This window comes from Schistocerca piceifrons, chromosome 7 (assembly GCF_021461385.2).
Source record: "Schistocerca piceifrons isolate TAMUIC-IGC-003096 chromosome 7, iqSchPice1.1, whole genome shotgun sequence".
In the NCBI taxonomy this organism is placed as follows: Eukaryota; Metazoa; Arthropoda; class Insecta; order Orthoptera; family Acrididae; genus Schistocerca; species Schistocerca piceifrons.
Genome location: NC_060144.1, coordinates 568,222,261 through 568,237,687, shown reverse-complemented (window position 1 = coordinate 568,237,687; position 15,427 = coordinate 568,222,261). Strand labels below are relative to the sequence as shown.

At 39.6% G+C, this 15,427-nt stretch overlaps 1 protein-coding gene across 2 annotated transcripts in view; it reads left to right on the top strand.

Moving 5' to 3' along the window:
* LOC124805190 (protein tramtrack, beta isoform-like) overlaps window positions 1–15,427 on the top strand; it is a 149,460-nt gene that overhangs the window by 83,599 nt on the left and 50,434 nt on the right. For both annotated transcript variants that reach the window (XM_047265687.1, XM_047265686.1), the window contains exons 7-9: window positions 3,991–4,074; window positions 4,834–4,915; window positions 6,374–6,610. In XM_047265687.1, coding sequence (XP_047121643.1) covers window positions 3,991–4,074; window positions 4,834–4,915; window positions 6,374–6,610 — 403 coding nt within the window. The remainder of the gene's footprint in view (window positions 1–3,990; window positions 4,075–4,833; window positions 4,916–6,373; window positions 6,611–15,427) is intronic.

Sequence of the window (15,427 nt, the reverse complement as noted above, 5' to 3'; positions counted from 1 at the left end):
TCTGGTTCTTCATCATATCCAGGTCCCAGGTCCCCTCTCTCTGATTTGTTACTGTCTGTAGTTTCTTCAGTTTGTATCTGTAGCTTGTAATCGAGAAATTTTGGTCAGAGTCCACAATGGCTCCTGGTAATGTTGGGCAGTTTAAAATCTGATTTCAAAATCCCTTACTTGTCATTATGTTAGGGCCTAGGCATCTCACCATGTAGTGATTCAGGTTGGTGGATACTTGTTGTGAGTAATCGACAAAAATTAATTTCAGAATTTCTTCTGATCTACAAGAGCCTTAAATATAGCATAAATTACAAAACAGCTCTGTAGCCTAGTGGTTAATTTACTTGCTGAATGCTGAGAACTTAAGTTTAAATACTGTCAAATGTAATCAATGTTTTAAAATCTTTATTGAAAAGGATGTGACCATTATTGTCATTAATATTTTTCCCCCTTTCTGATACTGTCTTTAATAGTTTTAATCATGATATTAACTATTTTGCTTGTCCCAATCTTTTATTCCTGTAGTCTTTGCCCATGTGATTTGAATTCTTTTTATATATTTACTTCAATTTAATTCCATGCTTTTCATCTTTTTAAGTTTCACCCATGTTGTTGCAGTTGTAAGCCCAGTAAGTCATTTTGCATTAATTTTTATTTTATTTATAAAACAATGTTAATTCTGCATTATTTTGTTCATTGTGTGTGAGCATAACTTGTATTAAATGTTTGTGTGCTGTTTATCATCCAAAAAAGTGTACATGTTGCAAAGAAAACAAAATTTTCATTGCCATTGTGCAGTCAGCATAAATAATTATTTCGTCTATTGTTTTTAAGAAATAGAATTATGTTTTCAAACATTTAAATATAAGAAAGATAAAGAAAAACAATTAAATCACATGGACAAAGATTGCAAATGGAAAAAAAGAATAGAAGGCAGTAAAAATTCAGAAGAAATTAAAAAGTTACTACAATGATTAAAATGATGTGACAAAGTATTACAAATGAAGAAAGTACATTTAAAACAGTTAATTGAAAAAAAAGTAGTCCTTTTGATAAAATCATAGAAAATAAGTAGGTTGCATACAATAGGATTTGAACCCACAACCTTCAGTGTGCATGTCAAATAACTCTACAGCTAGGCTACAGAGCCATTTTGTAATTAATGTCATTTTTAATGCTCTAGTGGATTATAAGAAATTCTGAAATTCTGTTTTGTTGATACTCGCAAACTAGAACTCACCATGGTGAATGGTTGCAGTTTATTGTACCAGGGATCCTAACCTACACCACCATATTCGTAGGTGGTCTCAGAAAGTTGATCTCGCACCTTGGGACATTTCCTTGTGAGTTGTGCTCTGTGAAAAATTCTGCTAGGCAGCTTTCCATGCATTTCTTTCCCACAGTCCCTGTTCTCCTCAAGTGTTTCCTTCTCTTCCTTTTCCTCTTATCAAATTCCAGCACCCTATCACAATTAAATTTTTGTTCTCCGCCTCCCCCTCCCCCCCCTCCCCCCCCTCCCCCTTGTCGGACGTTTTTGCCTTGTCGGACGTTTTTGCCTTGTCGGACGTTTTTGCCTTGTCGGACGTTTTTGCCTTGTCGGACGTTTTTGCCTTGTCGGACGTTTTTGCCTTGTCGGACGTTTTTGCCTTGTCGGACGTTTTTGCCTTGTCGGACGTTTTTGCATTGTCTGGCAATTCCAGTAACTGAGGACAGAGTGTACAGTACTCACTATGTTCTTTTCGAGACAGATGTAGTTCATTTACATACATTCGGCGTTGTTTTAATAGCAAATGCTGCATTGCAGCACTCATCTCCAAACACAGAGGCATCATGGTATCCATCCCAGCCTTGAAGCTTAAAATCTAGCCTACTTCATAGGTAGAATAGATTCTAACCACCTTGACCCCACCAAAAACTGGCAAAGGAGATCGGATGCACCGTGACTGAGCTGTCGGCTGATGTTATCAGCTGACTTCTGATGACTGTTCAATGCTACTGTGAACACTGCCTAAGTCATTTTCAATTATTGTCCATCAGCCTAAAGAGATAATTGAAAAATACTAAGATCTAACAAAATAGTGACGTGTTGAGTATTGAGACAAATATAATTTTCTTTGCCCAAAAAATTGAGACAGAAGTGAGCATAGAAAATAGACTTTTGAAAATATCACAAAACATCTTTGTGTGCTGATAGAGAATTCAATTTAGAATGCTGGCATCAAATTATGATCAAAATCATATGTATCATTCTCAGATTATGTTTCCCGCAAACTTGAAAAATACAGTTTTGAGAAAAATGTGTTTGAAGTTTTGGGTTACATTTTATTTCGTTAAGTTGAACATACATCTAGTCAGTGGTCTCCGGTCCATACAACAATCCTTTCAGATCCAAAAGGAGGTTCTCCGTCTTCTTCATGCCCATGTTGGTCCTGTGGACCTCTTTAACAGCTTCTGTCATTTGCTGCTCTACTTGCTCGATACACTTTTTCTCTGCTTCTCTGCTTTTGTGCAGAAGTTGTAAAAGACTGGTCTGATCTCAAGTTCTAACCTATTCATAATTTCCACAATCCCTGTTAGGCATTGGAATTGTGTGCTGACACTTTGGTCGCCGTGTCGACTATTTTTTTTTTGCTGTGAATCGTTTTTAGAGAAACTTTTTGCAAATTGTCTTGTAACTTGATATGAAGTGTCTGGCAAATTTGAATGAACACTACAATAACTTAGACAACTTGGAGAACATTATAAGCAAAAAAGAATGTTCCAAAGAGGACTACCCTGTTAAGGAATGTAACTTCTTTTTGTTCCTAGTTACTGTGTTTTCCTGAATATTATGCTCTCAGATATCTAGTACACCTCTGAAACATTTGACCTGAGAAGGTGCCATTATTATTAAACCAAACAATATACAGCGGAACCTCAATTTCACGTTCTCTGATTTTATGTTTTTCATGATTCTGTGGCATATGCCCCTGTGAAAGACCCGTGAAATCAATGCTAAAAGTTCACCCATTTAACATCTCTTCCTAGTAAGGTTTACCTCAATTCTAAGTTCTTACTCAATGTCTCATTTGACTTCACTCCGTTTTCATCCTATTGACGTTTGATGTGACTGAACGAGTTATAAGTGGCACAGAAGGCAGATGGTTCTTACCATGAGTGGTGGCGAAGTTACGGGAATATTTTTGCTGTTGGGGAGAGGGAAGACGTGAGAGATGTAATCCACTATTTGCGTTGCCAACACAACTTGTTATATTCAGCTTCACCGTGCAATTATGGTACTCCTACTGCTAGGTTGCAGTGGTAGTCTAAAATAATGCCTCTCTTTCATGTGCTTTAACCAGGAGAAAATTACCAAGTAATATACAGTAAAGAATGGTTGACGTAATTAATAGTAAATACTTAAAGTGCTTATTTAACTGTTTAACATGTAAGTACCAACTTTCTTTGGTATCTGGATTATTACATTTAAAAATGTTGATAAAGAAACTGATATTACAAAAATTACGAGAGAGGAAAGAAAGTTATAGTGGCAGAAATGATACTGAATTCATGAAGTGAGATGATAAGAGTGGAATGGAAAATTGAGATATAATGCTTGGAGAGTAAGCATTTTCAGAAGAGATCATTGACAGATAGTGGATCTTGTAGTGTTTGGTACCATTTGTATTATTATTATTATTATTATTATTATTATTATTATTATTTCTCCAGAGCTCATTTATTGTGTGTGTAAGGTAGAAATTGGCCACTTCTATAACATCAATATACATTATAGTGGAAAACTGTACCCAGACCTTTTATAATTCAACATCTTAACAGTTTTTCTGAACCTCCAACTCAAATTTCCCTAGCTCACGCATGTGACAAAAGCACTGGGTCTTCAGTTCACTTGACAATTTGCTTGTGCTACAGCATCACCTGAAGTATTGTGAACATCTGACAATTGTGAAATGTTGATTCATTTTAGATTGTTCTTTTATTTTGTGTTTTTACTTTCAGATAAAGGTAGAGCCTCCAGACATAAGGGACATTGATGAGGAAGGTTGTGGCAGTTGGGAACCACCAAAGTTAGTGATAGACATGGTAAGCATCTTCCTCCTTGACTATTTGGTGCATGGTCAGCACATCTTGGCACAGTGTTACACCGTCCGGGTTATCTGGATACTTCCCACTGACACCAACCTATCAGAACTCCGGAGATGGGAACTTGCCCTTCAATATTTTCTCTCTTCCCATTTCCCACCAGGCCTCAACCTCCACTAATTTCAAGTTGCCGCCCCCCGTACATCACTTGTCATTCAACAACATCTTTGGCCCATACGTCCGCCTTGGCTGACGTCTCTGCCCAACCTCTCTGCCTTTACACATGTCTGACTGTGTCTGTATATGTGCAGATGGATATGTGTGTGTGTGTGTGTGTGCGCGCGCGAGTATATACCTGTCCTTTATCCCCCCTAAGGTAAGTCTTTCCGCTCCCGGGATTGGAATGACTCTTTACCCTCTCTCTTAAAACCCACATCCTTTTGTCTTTCCCTCTCCTTCCCTCTTTCCTGATGAAGCAACCTAGGGTTGCGAAAGCTTGAAATTTGTGTGTGTGTTTGTGTGTTTTTTATTGTGTCTATCTACCAGCGCTTTCTCGTTTGGTAAGTCACAGCATCTTTGTTTTTTATATATATTTTCCCCACGTGGAATGTGTCTTTCTATTATACTCATATCATTAATTTGAACCCTATATCATATAGTCATAGACATGGTAAGAATCTTCCTTCTAGACCATATCTTATTCATTTACATTTTCAGTGTTGGCATACTTGTGTTTTAAGTTTTCACATACCGTTTCAGCCTGATGGGAAAGAAAATAGCACTAAGACTGAGTCCATGTCCAAGAGCAAGTCTTCAACAAGAGGACATAAAACTACCAAGGGTAATTTCAAAATTTAAATTTCTGTAAAAACTTAAGTTTCAGTAACTCAACTGCATAATATTTTTGCAGGAAGGGTAAAATTCTTGCATGTCTTCTTTCTCTTGTTTAGTTGTATTTGCTATAGAGACCACCCCCCTCCCCCCCCCCCCCCCACACATACACACACACACACACACACACACACTCATTCCTATGTTGAATTATAGGATCTTAAATAGTTAAATGCCAGCGAAATCAGTATTTTCTATTTGTAGATAGAAGACACAGACAGATATGGAGAGAGACCAGGAGGGTCTCTTGTCTAAAACGAAGAAATTTAGTTGTAGCCAGTATCAGTTAGTGAGTTGAAATTTATATTAAAATGTTACACAATATAACTCCACTTTTACATTCTCTGAATTAACATTTTCCCTGCATGTACTTAATTTTGTATTTTATTTTGTGTGTGTTGCTTAATTTTTTTTATTGTTAATTTGCACTTCCTCATGTGTTACCATGATAATAAATTCCTACCATTTACATGTAATGAAACAATGTTCATAGAGAGAAACAGAAAAATAATGGCATCATTGACATAAAATGATGCTGGCAGTGTGTTGGCTTTTTAAGTAGCATTCACAAACATTTGTGTGTGGGGGGGGGGGGGGGGGACTATAACATGCATCAGCTATGATATGCAGGAATACATCTTGATTTGCAAGGTATTTGTTTGGTTGAGACCTGACATTAGAGCTAAAATTGTACTGTGCTTTTCAACTGATTTCATGTCTACAGAATTATATTTCATTGTGCTGCAATGTATCCACACACAAATAACAAAATTGTAGTGACTTTTATGGAACGCAATTCTCTCAATGGATCTACCCTTCACACACACACACACACACACACACACACACACACACACACACACACACACACACACACACACACAACCCAGCAAAAATTCACTAGAAGAATTTGAAGCAAACTATAATTCTGAATGTTTTGGTAAAAATGTATGAACTATCAAAGTGTCCATGAAATGAAATGTAAATCTTATGTAAGACCAAGGATTTCAAATGTAAGGTAAGTAAAATTAATAAAATTACTTACTGATGTTTTGTAAAGTACTAGTATGTTCTTCAAAAGTAATTTCCTACCATTTACATTTTCCTGTAATTTACACTATTTTTTTCAAGTCCCTTGAAAAGTCTAAAAGTGGAGGTTTGACTGAAATATGAATTTTCTGTCAGTTATATGTGTCTTCTTTCTTTTATTATGCTTGTGGCACCTATTTGTCTACCATGTATTGAAGCATGTTACTTCTCTCCTTCCTGAGCAAGGAACTGTTAGTTCCAAAAGCTATATTAAGTATCAGATTTCTCATTTTATTTTGTTTAATAACTTAACCTAAACTGAGTAATCGGGAATGCTGTACATTTTGTGCTAAAAATTAATTTCTTGTGCTTCACATAGGTGGGTCGCCATCAGAACGTGCTAATACTCGCAATGCAGATTACAGTCAAGCTGCCGGAAGTAGCAACGATCAGGAAGATAAAGTCCTGACTGCAGTTCAAGAGCAAGAATTGGAGCTGGAACGTAGGCAGGCATGTGAGTGGTTGCGGAAAAGAGCTGGGAAGATACCGAGACCTCCAAATGCATTTATGATATTTGCAAATGAATGGAGGCGCAAACTCGCTTTTGAGCATCCAAGTAAGTAATTTGTCGGTATGTATTACACCAGATACTATTAGAAAATGTTGCTAAATGTGAAAGAGTAAGATCGTTCATGGCAGCCAGACAGTGAAACTCATGCTGAAGTCTGAAATGTGACTGGCGAAAGATTAGAATCTGAAATACATTGCAGTGATGTGACTGATGTAAATCAATAGTGCGCTATATGTAACAATTGTCAGAGGTACTCAAATTGCAAAAAAATAATTAAAATAGTGTTTAATTTCTAGTTGTTGTTGTTGTTGTTGTTGTTGTTGTGGTCTTCAGTTCTGAGACTGGTTTGATGCAGCTCTCCATGCTACCCTATCATGTGCAAGTTTCTTCATCTCCCAGTACCTACTGCAACCTACATCCTTCTGAATCTGCTTAGTGTATTCATCTCTTGGTCTCCCTCTACGATTTTTACCCTCCACACTGCCCTCCAATGCTAAATTTGTGATCCCTTGATGCCTCAGAACATGTCCTACTAACTGGCCCCTTTTTCTCGTCAAATTGTGCCACAAACTCCTCTTCTCCCCAATTCTATTCAATACCTCCTTATTAATTATGTGATCTACCCATCTAATCTTCAGCATTCTTCTGTAGCACCACATTTCGAAAGCTTCTATTCTCTTCCTGTCCAAACTATTTATCGTCCATGTTTCAGTTCCATACATGGCTACACTCCATGCGAATACTTTCAGAAAAGACTTCCTGACACTTAAATCTATACTTGATGTTAACAAATTTCTCTTCTTCAGAAAAGCTTTCCTTGCCATTGCCAGTCTACATTTTATATCCTCTCTACTTCGACTATCATCAGTTATTTTGCTCCCCAAATAGCAAAACTCCTTTACTACTTTAAGTGTCTCATTTCCTTATCTAATTCCCTCAGCATCACCCGACTTAATTCGACTACATTCCATTATCCTCGTTTTGCTTTTGTTGATGTTCATCTTATATCCTCCTTTCAAGACACAGTCCATTCCGTTCAACTGCTCTTCCAAGTCCTTTGCTGTCTCTGACAGAATTACAATGTCATCGTCGAATCTCAAAGTTTTTATTTCTTCTCCATGGATTTTAATACCTACTCCGAATTTTTCTTTTGTTTCATTTACTGCTTGCTCAAAATACAGATTGAATAACATTGGGGAGAGGCTACAACCCTGTCTCACTCCCTTCCCAACCATTGCTTCCTTTTCATGTCCCTCGACTCTTATAACTGCCATCTGGTTTCTGCACAAATTGTAAATAGCCTTTCGCTCCCTGTATTTTACCCTTACCACCTTTAGAATTTGAAAGAGAGTATTCCAGTCAACATTGTCAAAAGCTTTCTCTAAGTCTACAAATGCTAGAAACGTAGGTTTGCCTTTCCTTAATCTTTCTTCTAAGATAAGTCGTAAGGTCAGTATTGCCTCACGTGTTCCAATATTTCTACGGAATCCAAACTGATTTTCCCCGAGGTCGGCTTCTACCAGTTTTTCCATTCGTCTGTAAAGAATTCGTGTTAGTATTTTGCAGCTGTGACTTATTAAACTGATAGTTCGGTAATTTTCACATCTGTCAACACCTGCTTTCTTTGGGATTGGAATTATTATATTCTTCTTGAAGTCTGAGGGTATTTCGCCTGTCTCATACGTCTTGCTCACCAGATGGTAGAGTTTTGTCAGGACTGGCTCTCCCAAGGCCGTCAGTAGTTCTAATGGAATGTTGTCTACTCCTGGGGCCTTGTTTCGACTCGGGTCTTTTAGCGCTCTGTCAAACTCTTCATGCAGTGTCGTATCTCCCATTTCATCTTCATCTACATTCTCTTCCATTTCCATAATATTGTCCTCAAGTACATTGCCCTTGTATAGAGCCTCTATATACTCCTTCCACCTTTCTGCTTTCCCTTCTTTGCCTAGAACTAGGTTTCCATCTGAGTTCTTGATATTCATACAAGTGGTTCTCTTTTCTCCAAAGGTCTCTTTAATTTTCCTGTAGGCAGTATCTATCTTACCCCAGTGAGATAAGCATCTACATCCTTACATTTGTCCTCTAGCCGTCCCTGCTTAGCCATTTTGCACTTCCTGTCGATCTCATTTTTGAGACGCTTGTATTCCTTTTTGCCTGCTTCATTTACTGCATTCTTATATTTTCTCCTTTCATCAATTAAATTCAATATTTCTTCTGTAACCCAAGGATTTCTACTAGCCCTTGTCTTTTTACCTACTTGATCCTCTGCTGCCTTAACTACTTCATCCCTCAAAGCTACCCATTCTTCTTCTACTGTTTTTCTTTCCCCCCATTCCTGCCATTTGTTCCCTTACGCTCTCCCTGAATCTCTGCACAACCTCTGGTGCTTTGAGTTTATCCAGGTCCCATCTCCTTAAATTCCCACTTTTTTGCAGTTTCTTCAGTTTTAATCTACAGTTCATAACCAATAGATTGTGGTCAGAGTCCACATCTGCCCCCGGAAATGTCTTACAATTTAAAACCTGGTTCCTAAATCTCTGTCTTACCATTATATAATCTATCTGAAACCTTCTAGTATCTCCAGGGTTCTTCCATGTATACAACCTTCTTTCATGATTCTTGAACCAAGTGTTAGCTATGATTAAGTTATGCTCTGTGCAAAATTTTACCAGGCGGCTTCCTCTTTCATTTCTTACTCCCGATCCATATTCACCTACTATGTTTTCTTCTCTTCTTTTTCCTACTGTCGAATTCCAGTCACCCATGACTATTAAATTTTCGTCTCCCTTCACTACCTGAATAATTTCTTTTATCTCATCATACATTTCATCAATTTCTTCATCATCTGCAGAGCTAGTGGCATATAAACTTGTACTACTGTAGTAGGCATGGGCTTCGTATCTATCTTGGCCACAATAATGTGTTCACTATGCTGTTTGTAGTAGCTTATCCACTCTCCTATTTTTCTATTCATCATTAAACCTACTCCTGCATTACCCTATTTGATTTTGTATTTATAACCCTGTATTCACCTGACCAAAAGTTTTGTTCCTCCTGCCACCGAACTTCACTAATTCCCACATAACAAACTTTAACCTATCCATTTCCCTTTTTAAATTTTCTAACCTACCTGCCCGATTAAGGGATCTGACATTCCACGCTCCGATCCATAGAACGTCAGTTTTCTTTCTCCTGATAACGACGTCCTCTTGAGTAGTCCCCGCCCGGAGATCCGAATGGGGGACTATTTTACTTCCGGAATATTTTACCCAAGAGGACGCCATCATCAGTTAACCATACAGTAAAGCTGCATGCCCTCGGGAAAAATTATGGCTGTAGCTTCCCCTTGCTTTCAGCTGTTCGCAGTACCAGCACAGCAAGGCTGTTTTGGTTATTGTTACAGGGCCAGATCAGTCAATCATCCAGACTGTTGCTCCTGCAACTACTGAAAAGGCTGCTGCCCCTCTTCAGGAACCACACGTTTGTCTGGCCTCTTAAGAGATACCCCTCCGTTGTGGTTGCACCTACGGCAAGGCCATCTGTATCGCCTCCCCACCAACAGCAAGGTCCATGGTTCATGGGGGGGGGGGGGGGGGGAGTTCTAGTTAATACTTTGAAAGTAATATTTAATTTCTACCTTAATACTTGAGAAAGAATATTTAATTTCTGCCTTAATACTGCAGAAAGAATACTTAATTTTTACCGTAATATGTCATTGGAAAGGTTTTGATAAAGATTAGGACTTACCATATGATTTAGGTGCCTGAATTATGTAATTAATGATTACCCCCCCCCCCCCCCCCCCCCCCCCTCAATAAGATCTCTATCTGGCATATTAAACTGCAATATAAAGCATCATCCCCCCCCCCCCTCACTCTCTCTCTCTCTCTCTCTCTCTCTCTCTCTCTCTCCCTCCCTCCCTCCCTCCCTCCCTCCCTCCCTCCCTCCCTCCCTCCCTCCCTCCCCCCCTCCCCTCTCCCTCATTTGTGTGTGTGAGTGTGAGAGAGAGAGAGCTATCAGTGTTTCAGCTTAATATTGCAATATTTTGTAGCACCAGCTGAGTCTACCATTAAAAAAGGAATGTTTTTGGCAATAGGGTTCGTTGTGGATCAGATGTGTAGAGTGAGTGGGCGCCATGCCACTGAGGCGCACTAGAGTTTTTTACAGCAGGCAGGGCAAGTTTGAGAGCAGACAGATTGTGGCTTCTGGAGGCTGAAATGTATTTTGCTGGCAGTAGGATCATTCTACGATCAACTGCAAATGCTGGTACTCCAAATTTTCTCAATAGTGTTCCTTGAAAAGAATGTCACCTTTCCTCCATGTGTTCCCATTTGAGTTCCCAAAACATCTCCTTAACACTTGCGTGTTATTCAAGCGTACGGATAATAAATCTACAGCCCCCCATTGAATTACTTCCAAGTCTTCTTTTATCCAACCTGGTGCGGATCCAAAACTTGAGTAGTACCTCAAGAATAGGCCGCGCACTAGCATTCTACATTCGGTGCCCTTATAGGTTAATCACACTTTCTGAAAATTCTGCCAATAAACCAAAGTCAGTAACTCTCCTTACTGATCACAATTTTCATATGCTAATTTCATTTCATATTGCTTTGCACCGCTAGGCCCAGATAGTTAAACGATGTGTGTGTGTCAGACAGGACACTACTAATGCTGTATCCGAACATTAATGGTTTGTTTTTCCTACTGATCTGCATTATATTTTCCTACATTTAGAGTCGACTGCCATTCGTCACAGCAATTAGAAGTTTTGTCAAAGTCATCTTGTAGCCTCCTACAGTCATTCAACTTCAACACCTTCCTGTTCAGCACGGCATCATAAGCAAACAACTGCAGAGTGCTGCCCATCCTGTCTGCCAGATCATTTTTGTAATTAGAAAATAAGAGTGGTTCTATCACACTTCCTTAGGAAACACTCAGCAATACTGTGTCACCAATGAACACTCACCATGGAGGACGGCATACTGGGTTCTATTACTTAAGAAGTATTTTGAGCCTCTCACGTATCTGGGAACCTATTCTGTATGCTAGCCAGCCTTCTTGGCGGCCTTCCCACTAGTCTTGGGCCGCATCTCGAACATATGCGCAACAGCAGCAAGCGCTCTGCTCTAGTCAGCGGCTAGTATTTTCATTAAAAGGTTGCAGTTGATTACCTTGTGAAATGATTTTTGGAAAACTAGGAGTATGGAATCAGCTTGTTGCCCTTCAGCCATAGTTTGCTGTATATCATGTGAGAAAAGGGCAAGGTGAGTTTCACAGTCTCTAATTTATGATATTCGCATTCAGAATACATTCTACAACTCTGCAACAAACCGATGTTAAGGATATTGATCTGAAATTTTTCGGCCCTTTTTTTAGCCTTCTTATGCAGGAGTCATTTGTGCTTTCTTCCAGTTGCTGGGGATGTTGTGCTGGACAAGAGATTTGCTATAAATGCCAGTGCTTTAGGGTACTCTTTGTAAAAGCAAATAGGGATTCCACCTTCATCTGGCAACTTATTTGTTTTCATCTCTTTCAGTTGTTTGTCTACGCCATTATTACGAGGCATGTTTTTTAAGCAAGTACCATTTTGCCACGCCGCGGCCGCAGCGCTGCGGTCAGCGTTCTGCACATGCACACTGGGTACCTACATCTGTTGTCTATGCACTGACGCCATTAAGATCTGATTCTTCCTTGTTGACGTTGTGTACTGAGTGTTTAAGATGCCTCCGATAATTGTGAGTCCCGTTGGCTGTGAAGTACAGGCTGTTATAAGATTTCTTAGTGCTAAACGCCTAAAAGCGATCAATATTCATCGTGAGATCTGTGCAGTTTACGGAGAACACATTATGGGCGATGGAATGGTAAGAAAGTGGATGAGAGCGTTTAAAGATGCCCGCACAAACGTGCGTGATGAACAATGGAGTGGGCGTCCTTCGGTCGTTAATAAAAGTTTGGTGCAGGAAGTGGACAACAAGGTGAGAGAAAACAGATGCTTCACGATTTCCTCCTTGTGGTATGACTTTCCTAATGTTTCTTGTAGTGTTTTGTATGGCATTGTGACTGAGCACTTGAATTGCCGAAAATTGCGTGCACGTTGGATTTCGAAAATGTTGATGGATGTGCAAAAAACCAAACGTTTAGACAGCGCATTGACTTTCCTTGAGCGGTTACACAATGATAGTGATGATTTCTTAAGCCAAATTGTTACAGGCGATCAGGCGATGAAACGTGGGTGGCCTACATCACACCAGAATCAAAGCAACAGTCCATCGAATGGTGGCATTCAGATTCACCCAGAAAAGTGAAGTTTAAGCAAACAATTTCTGCCCAGAAAATCATGTGCACAGTTTTCTGTGACTGAAAAGTAGTATTGCTTGTGGAATTTCTGCCTTTGCATAATATGCGCCGTTCAATTCAGAACAAAAGACGTGGCAAGTTGAGCAAGGGCATCGTTTTGCTGCAAGACAATGCCCGTCTGCGTGTGGCAAATCAGACCAAAGATCTCATCACATCTTTTCGATGGCAAACTCTAGATCATCCTCCGCACAGCCTTGATCTTGCACCCAGTTATTACCATCTGTTCCTGCACTTGAAGAAACACCTGGGCGGTCAGGGTCTTCAGGACGATGACGAAGTCAAAACAGTGGTGATGCAGTGGTTAACAAGTCTATGAGGAGGGTATTCAAAAACTGGTACAACGTTATGACAAGTGCCTCAATATTGATGGAAATTATGTAGAAAAGTAGATTAAGGTACAGGCTTTCATGTAAAAATAAAATTATTGAGATATCTTAGCACGTCTCTTTTTAATTTCAAAACGGTACTTACTTAAAAAAAAACACGCCTCGTACTATGTCAGTCATATGGGACTCTGTGTGATGGTCAAACAATGGTATATTTGTACGATTCTCCTGTGTGAATAACTTCTTAAACACAGCATTTAAAACTAAGGCTTTCATTTTGCTCTCTTCGGCTGCCACACCAGACTGGATGGAAGCCTTAGAAACGCTTAGCGATTTTACAAAGGACCAGAATTTTTTAGGGTTCTCAGGCAGATCATTTGCTAAGCTGAGACAGTGGTAGTTGTTACATGCTTCACCCATAGGTCTTTTCACGGATGCATGAATCTTTACTAACCTTTACCTGTCTTCATTTTCGCATCCTCATGTGAACCAAGAGTGCACGAGCGTTTGCATCGTTAACATTTCCCGAATTTCGTTGTTAACCCCCCTTACTAGACATGTACTTGCCCAGATCATGATTTACAATCTATTTAAACTTTGCCCATAGTTCCTGTATGCCCATCATACTGGAACTGAATGATTGCAATTCATTGTCTAAGTGAGATCCTAACAACTGCTTATCTGCTCTTTCTAGCAGAAACACTCTCCTAGCCTTATTGACTGATTTTTTAACTTTAGTAACCGTAGTTGCTATAATGACACCATGATCACAAATCCACGTCTCGATATCAGTGCCATCGATAATGTCCGGCCTGTTCGTAGTTACAAGGTTCAAGGTATTTCCATTGCGAGTGGATGCTGAACTTGCTGCTCAAGGCAGTTTTTGGTAAACTGATTTAAAAGTACTTTGCAAACTTGTCTGTCTGCAACTCTTCCAGTGAATCCATGTGTACCAGTGCATACTCCACTGGTTAAAGTTGCCTGATCTGTATATCTTTGCGCTACCGACCACAGACTTTCTTAGAATGACTTTAGAACAGTCACAGGAGAGTTGGATGCCCGGTAAAAACATCCAACAATTAATTTGATTTCACCTAAAATTGTTATATGCAACTTCAGTAGAGACAATATTTTTGTCAACTGCAATGAACACTCCCCCTCCTGTGGCATCTAATCTCTCCTTCCAATAAACATTCCATGACTTGCCAAATATATCAGAGCTTTTTACTTCAGGTTTTTATCTCTCAGTCCCAAGAATAGTTGTAGTTCATGAGCTTTTGTACTGATAAAATTTTGACAGTCAAAGCATCTTTTCTCCAATGCTACTGTCTGCGAATCTATTGGTGAGTGTTCATCAGAGTACCTCAAAACTACCAACTGGCCTAAAAAAATCCGTGCGGACTCCACTAGTGCTCTGCTACCCAAGTAGCTCCTTAATCTACCTCTATATCTACATGGCTACTTTCCAAATCACACTTAGTGCCTGGCAGAGGATTCACTGAACCACCTTCATAGACAGTCGAACAGCACGCAGAAGGAACAAACACTTAAATCCTTACCGAGCGAGGTGGCGCTGTGGCTAGCACACTGGACTCTCATTCTGGAGGACGACGGTTCAATCCCGCGTCTGGCCACCCTGAGTTAGGTTTTCCGTGATTTCCCTAAATCGCTCCAGGCAAATGCCGGGATGGTTCCTGTGAAAGGGCACGGCCGACTTCCTTCCCCGTCCTTTCTTAATCCTATGAGACCGATGACCTCGCTGTCTGGTCTCCTTCCCCAAACAACCAACCAACCAACTTAAATCCTTCTGTGTGAGCTCTGATTTCCCGTATTTTATTGTGATGATCATTTCTCCCTCTCCCTTTGTAGGTTGGTGTCATCAAATATTTTTGCATTTGGACAAGAAAGTTGGTGATTAAAATTTTGTGAGAAGATCCTGCCGCAACGAAGAACACCCTTGTTTTAATGTTGTCCACTTCATATCCTGTATCATGTCTGTTACACTCTCTCTCCTGTTTTGTGATAATACAAAATGTGCTGCCCTTCTTCGAACTTTCTCAATGTACTCCATTAGTCCTATCTGGTAAGGATGCCACACCACTCAGCAGTACTCCAAAAGAGGACAGACAAGCATAGTGTAGGCAGTCTCTTTAGTATATCTGTTGCATCTTTTAAGTGT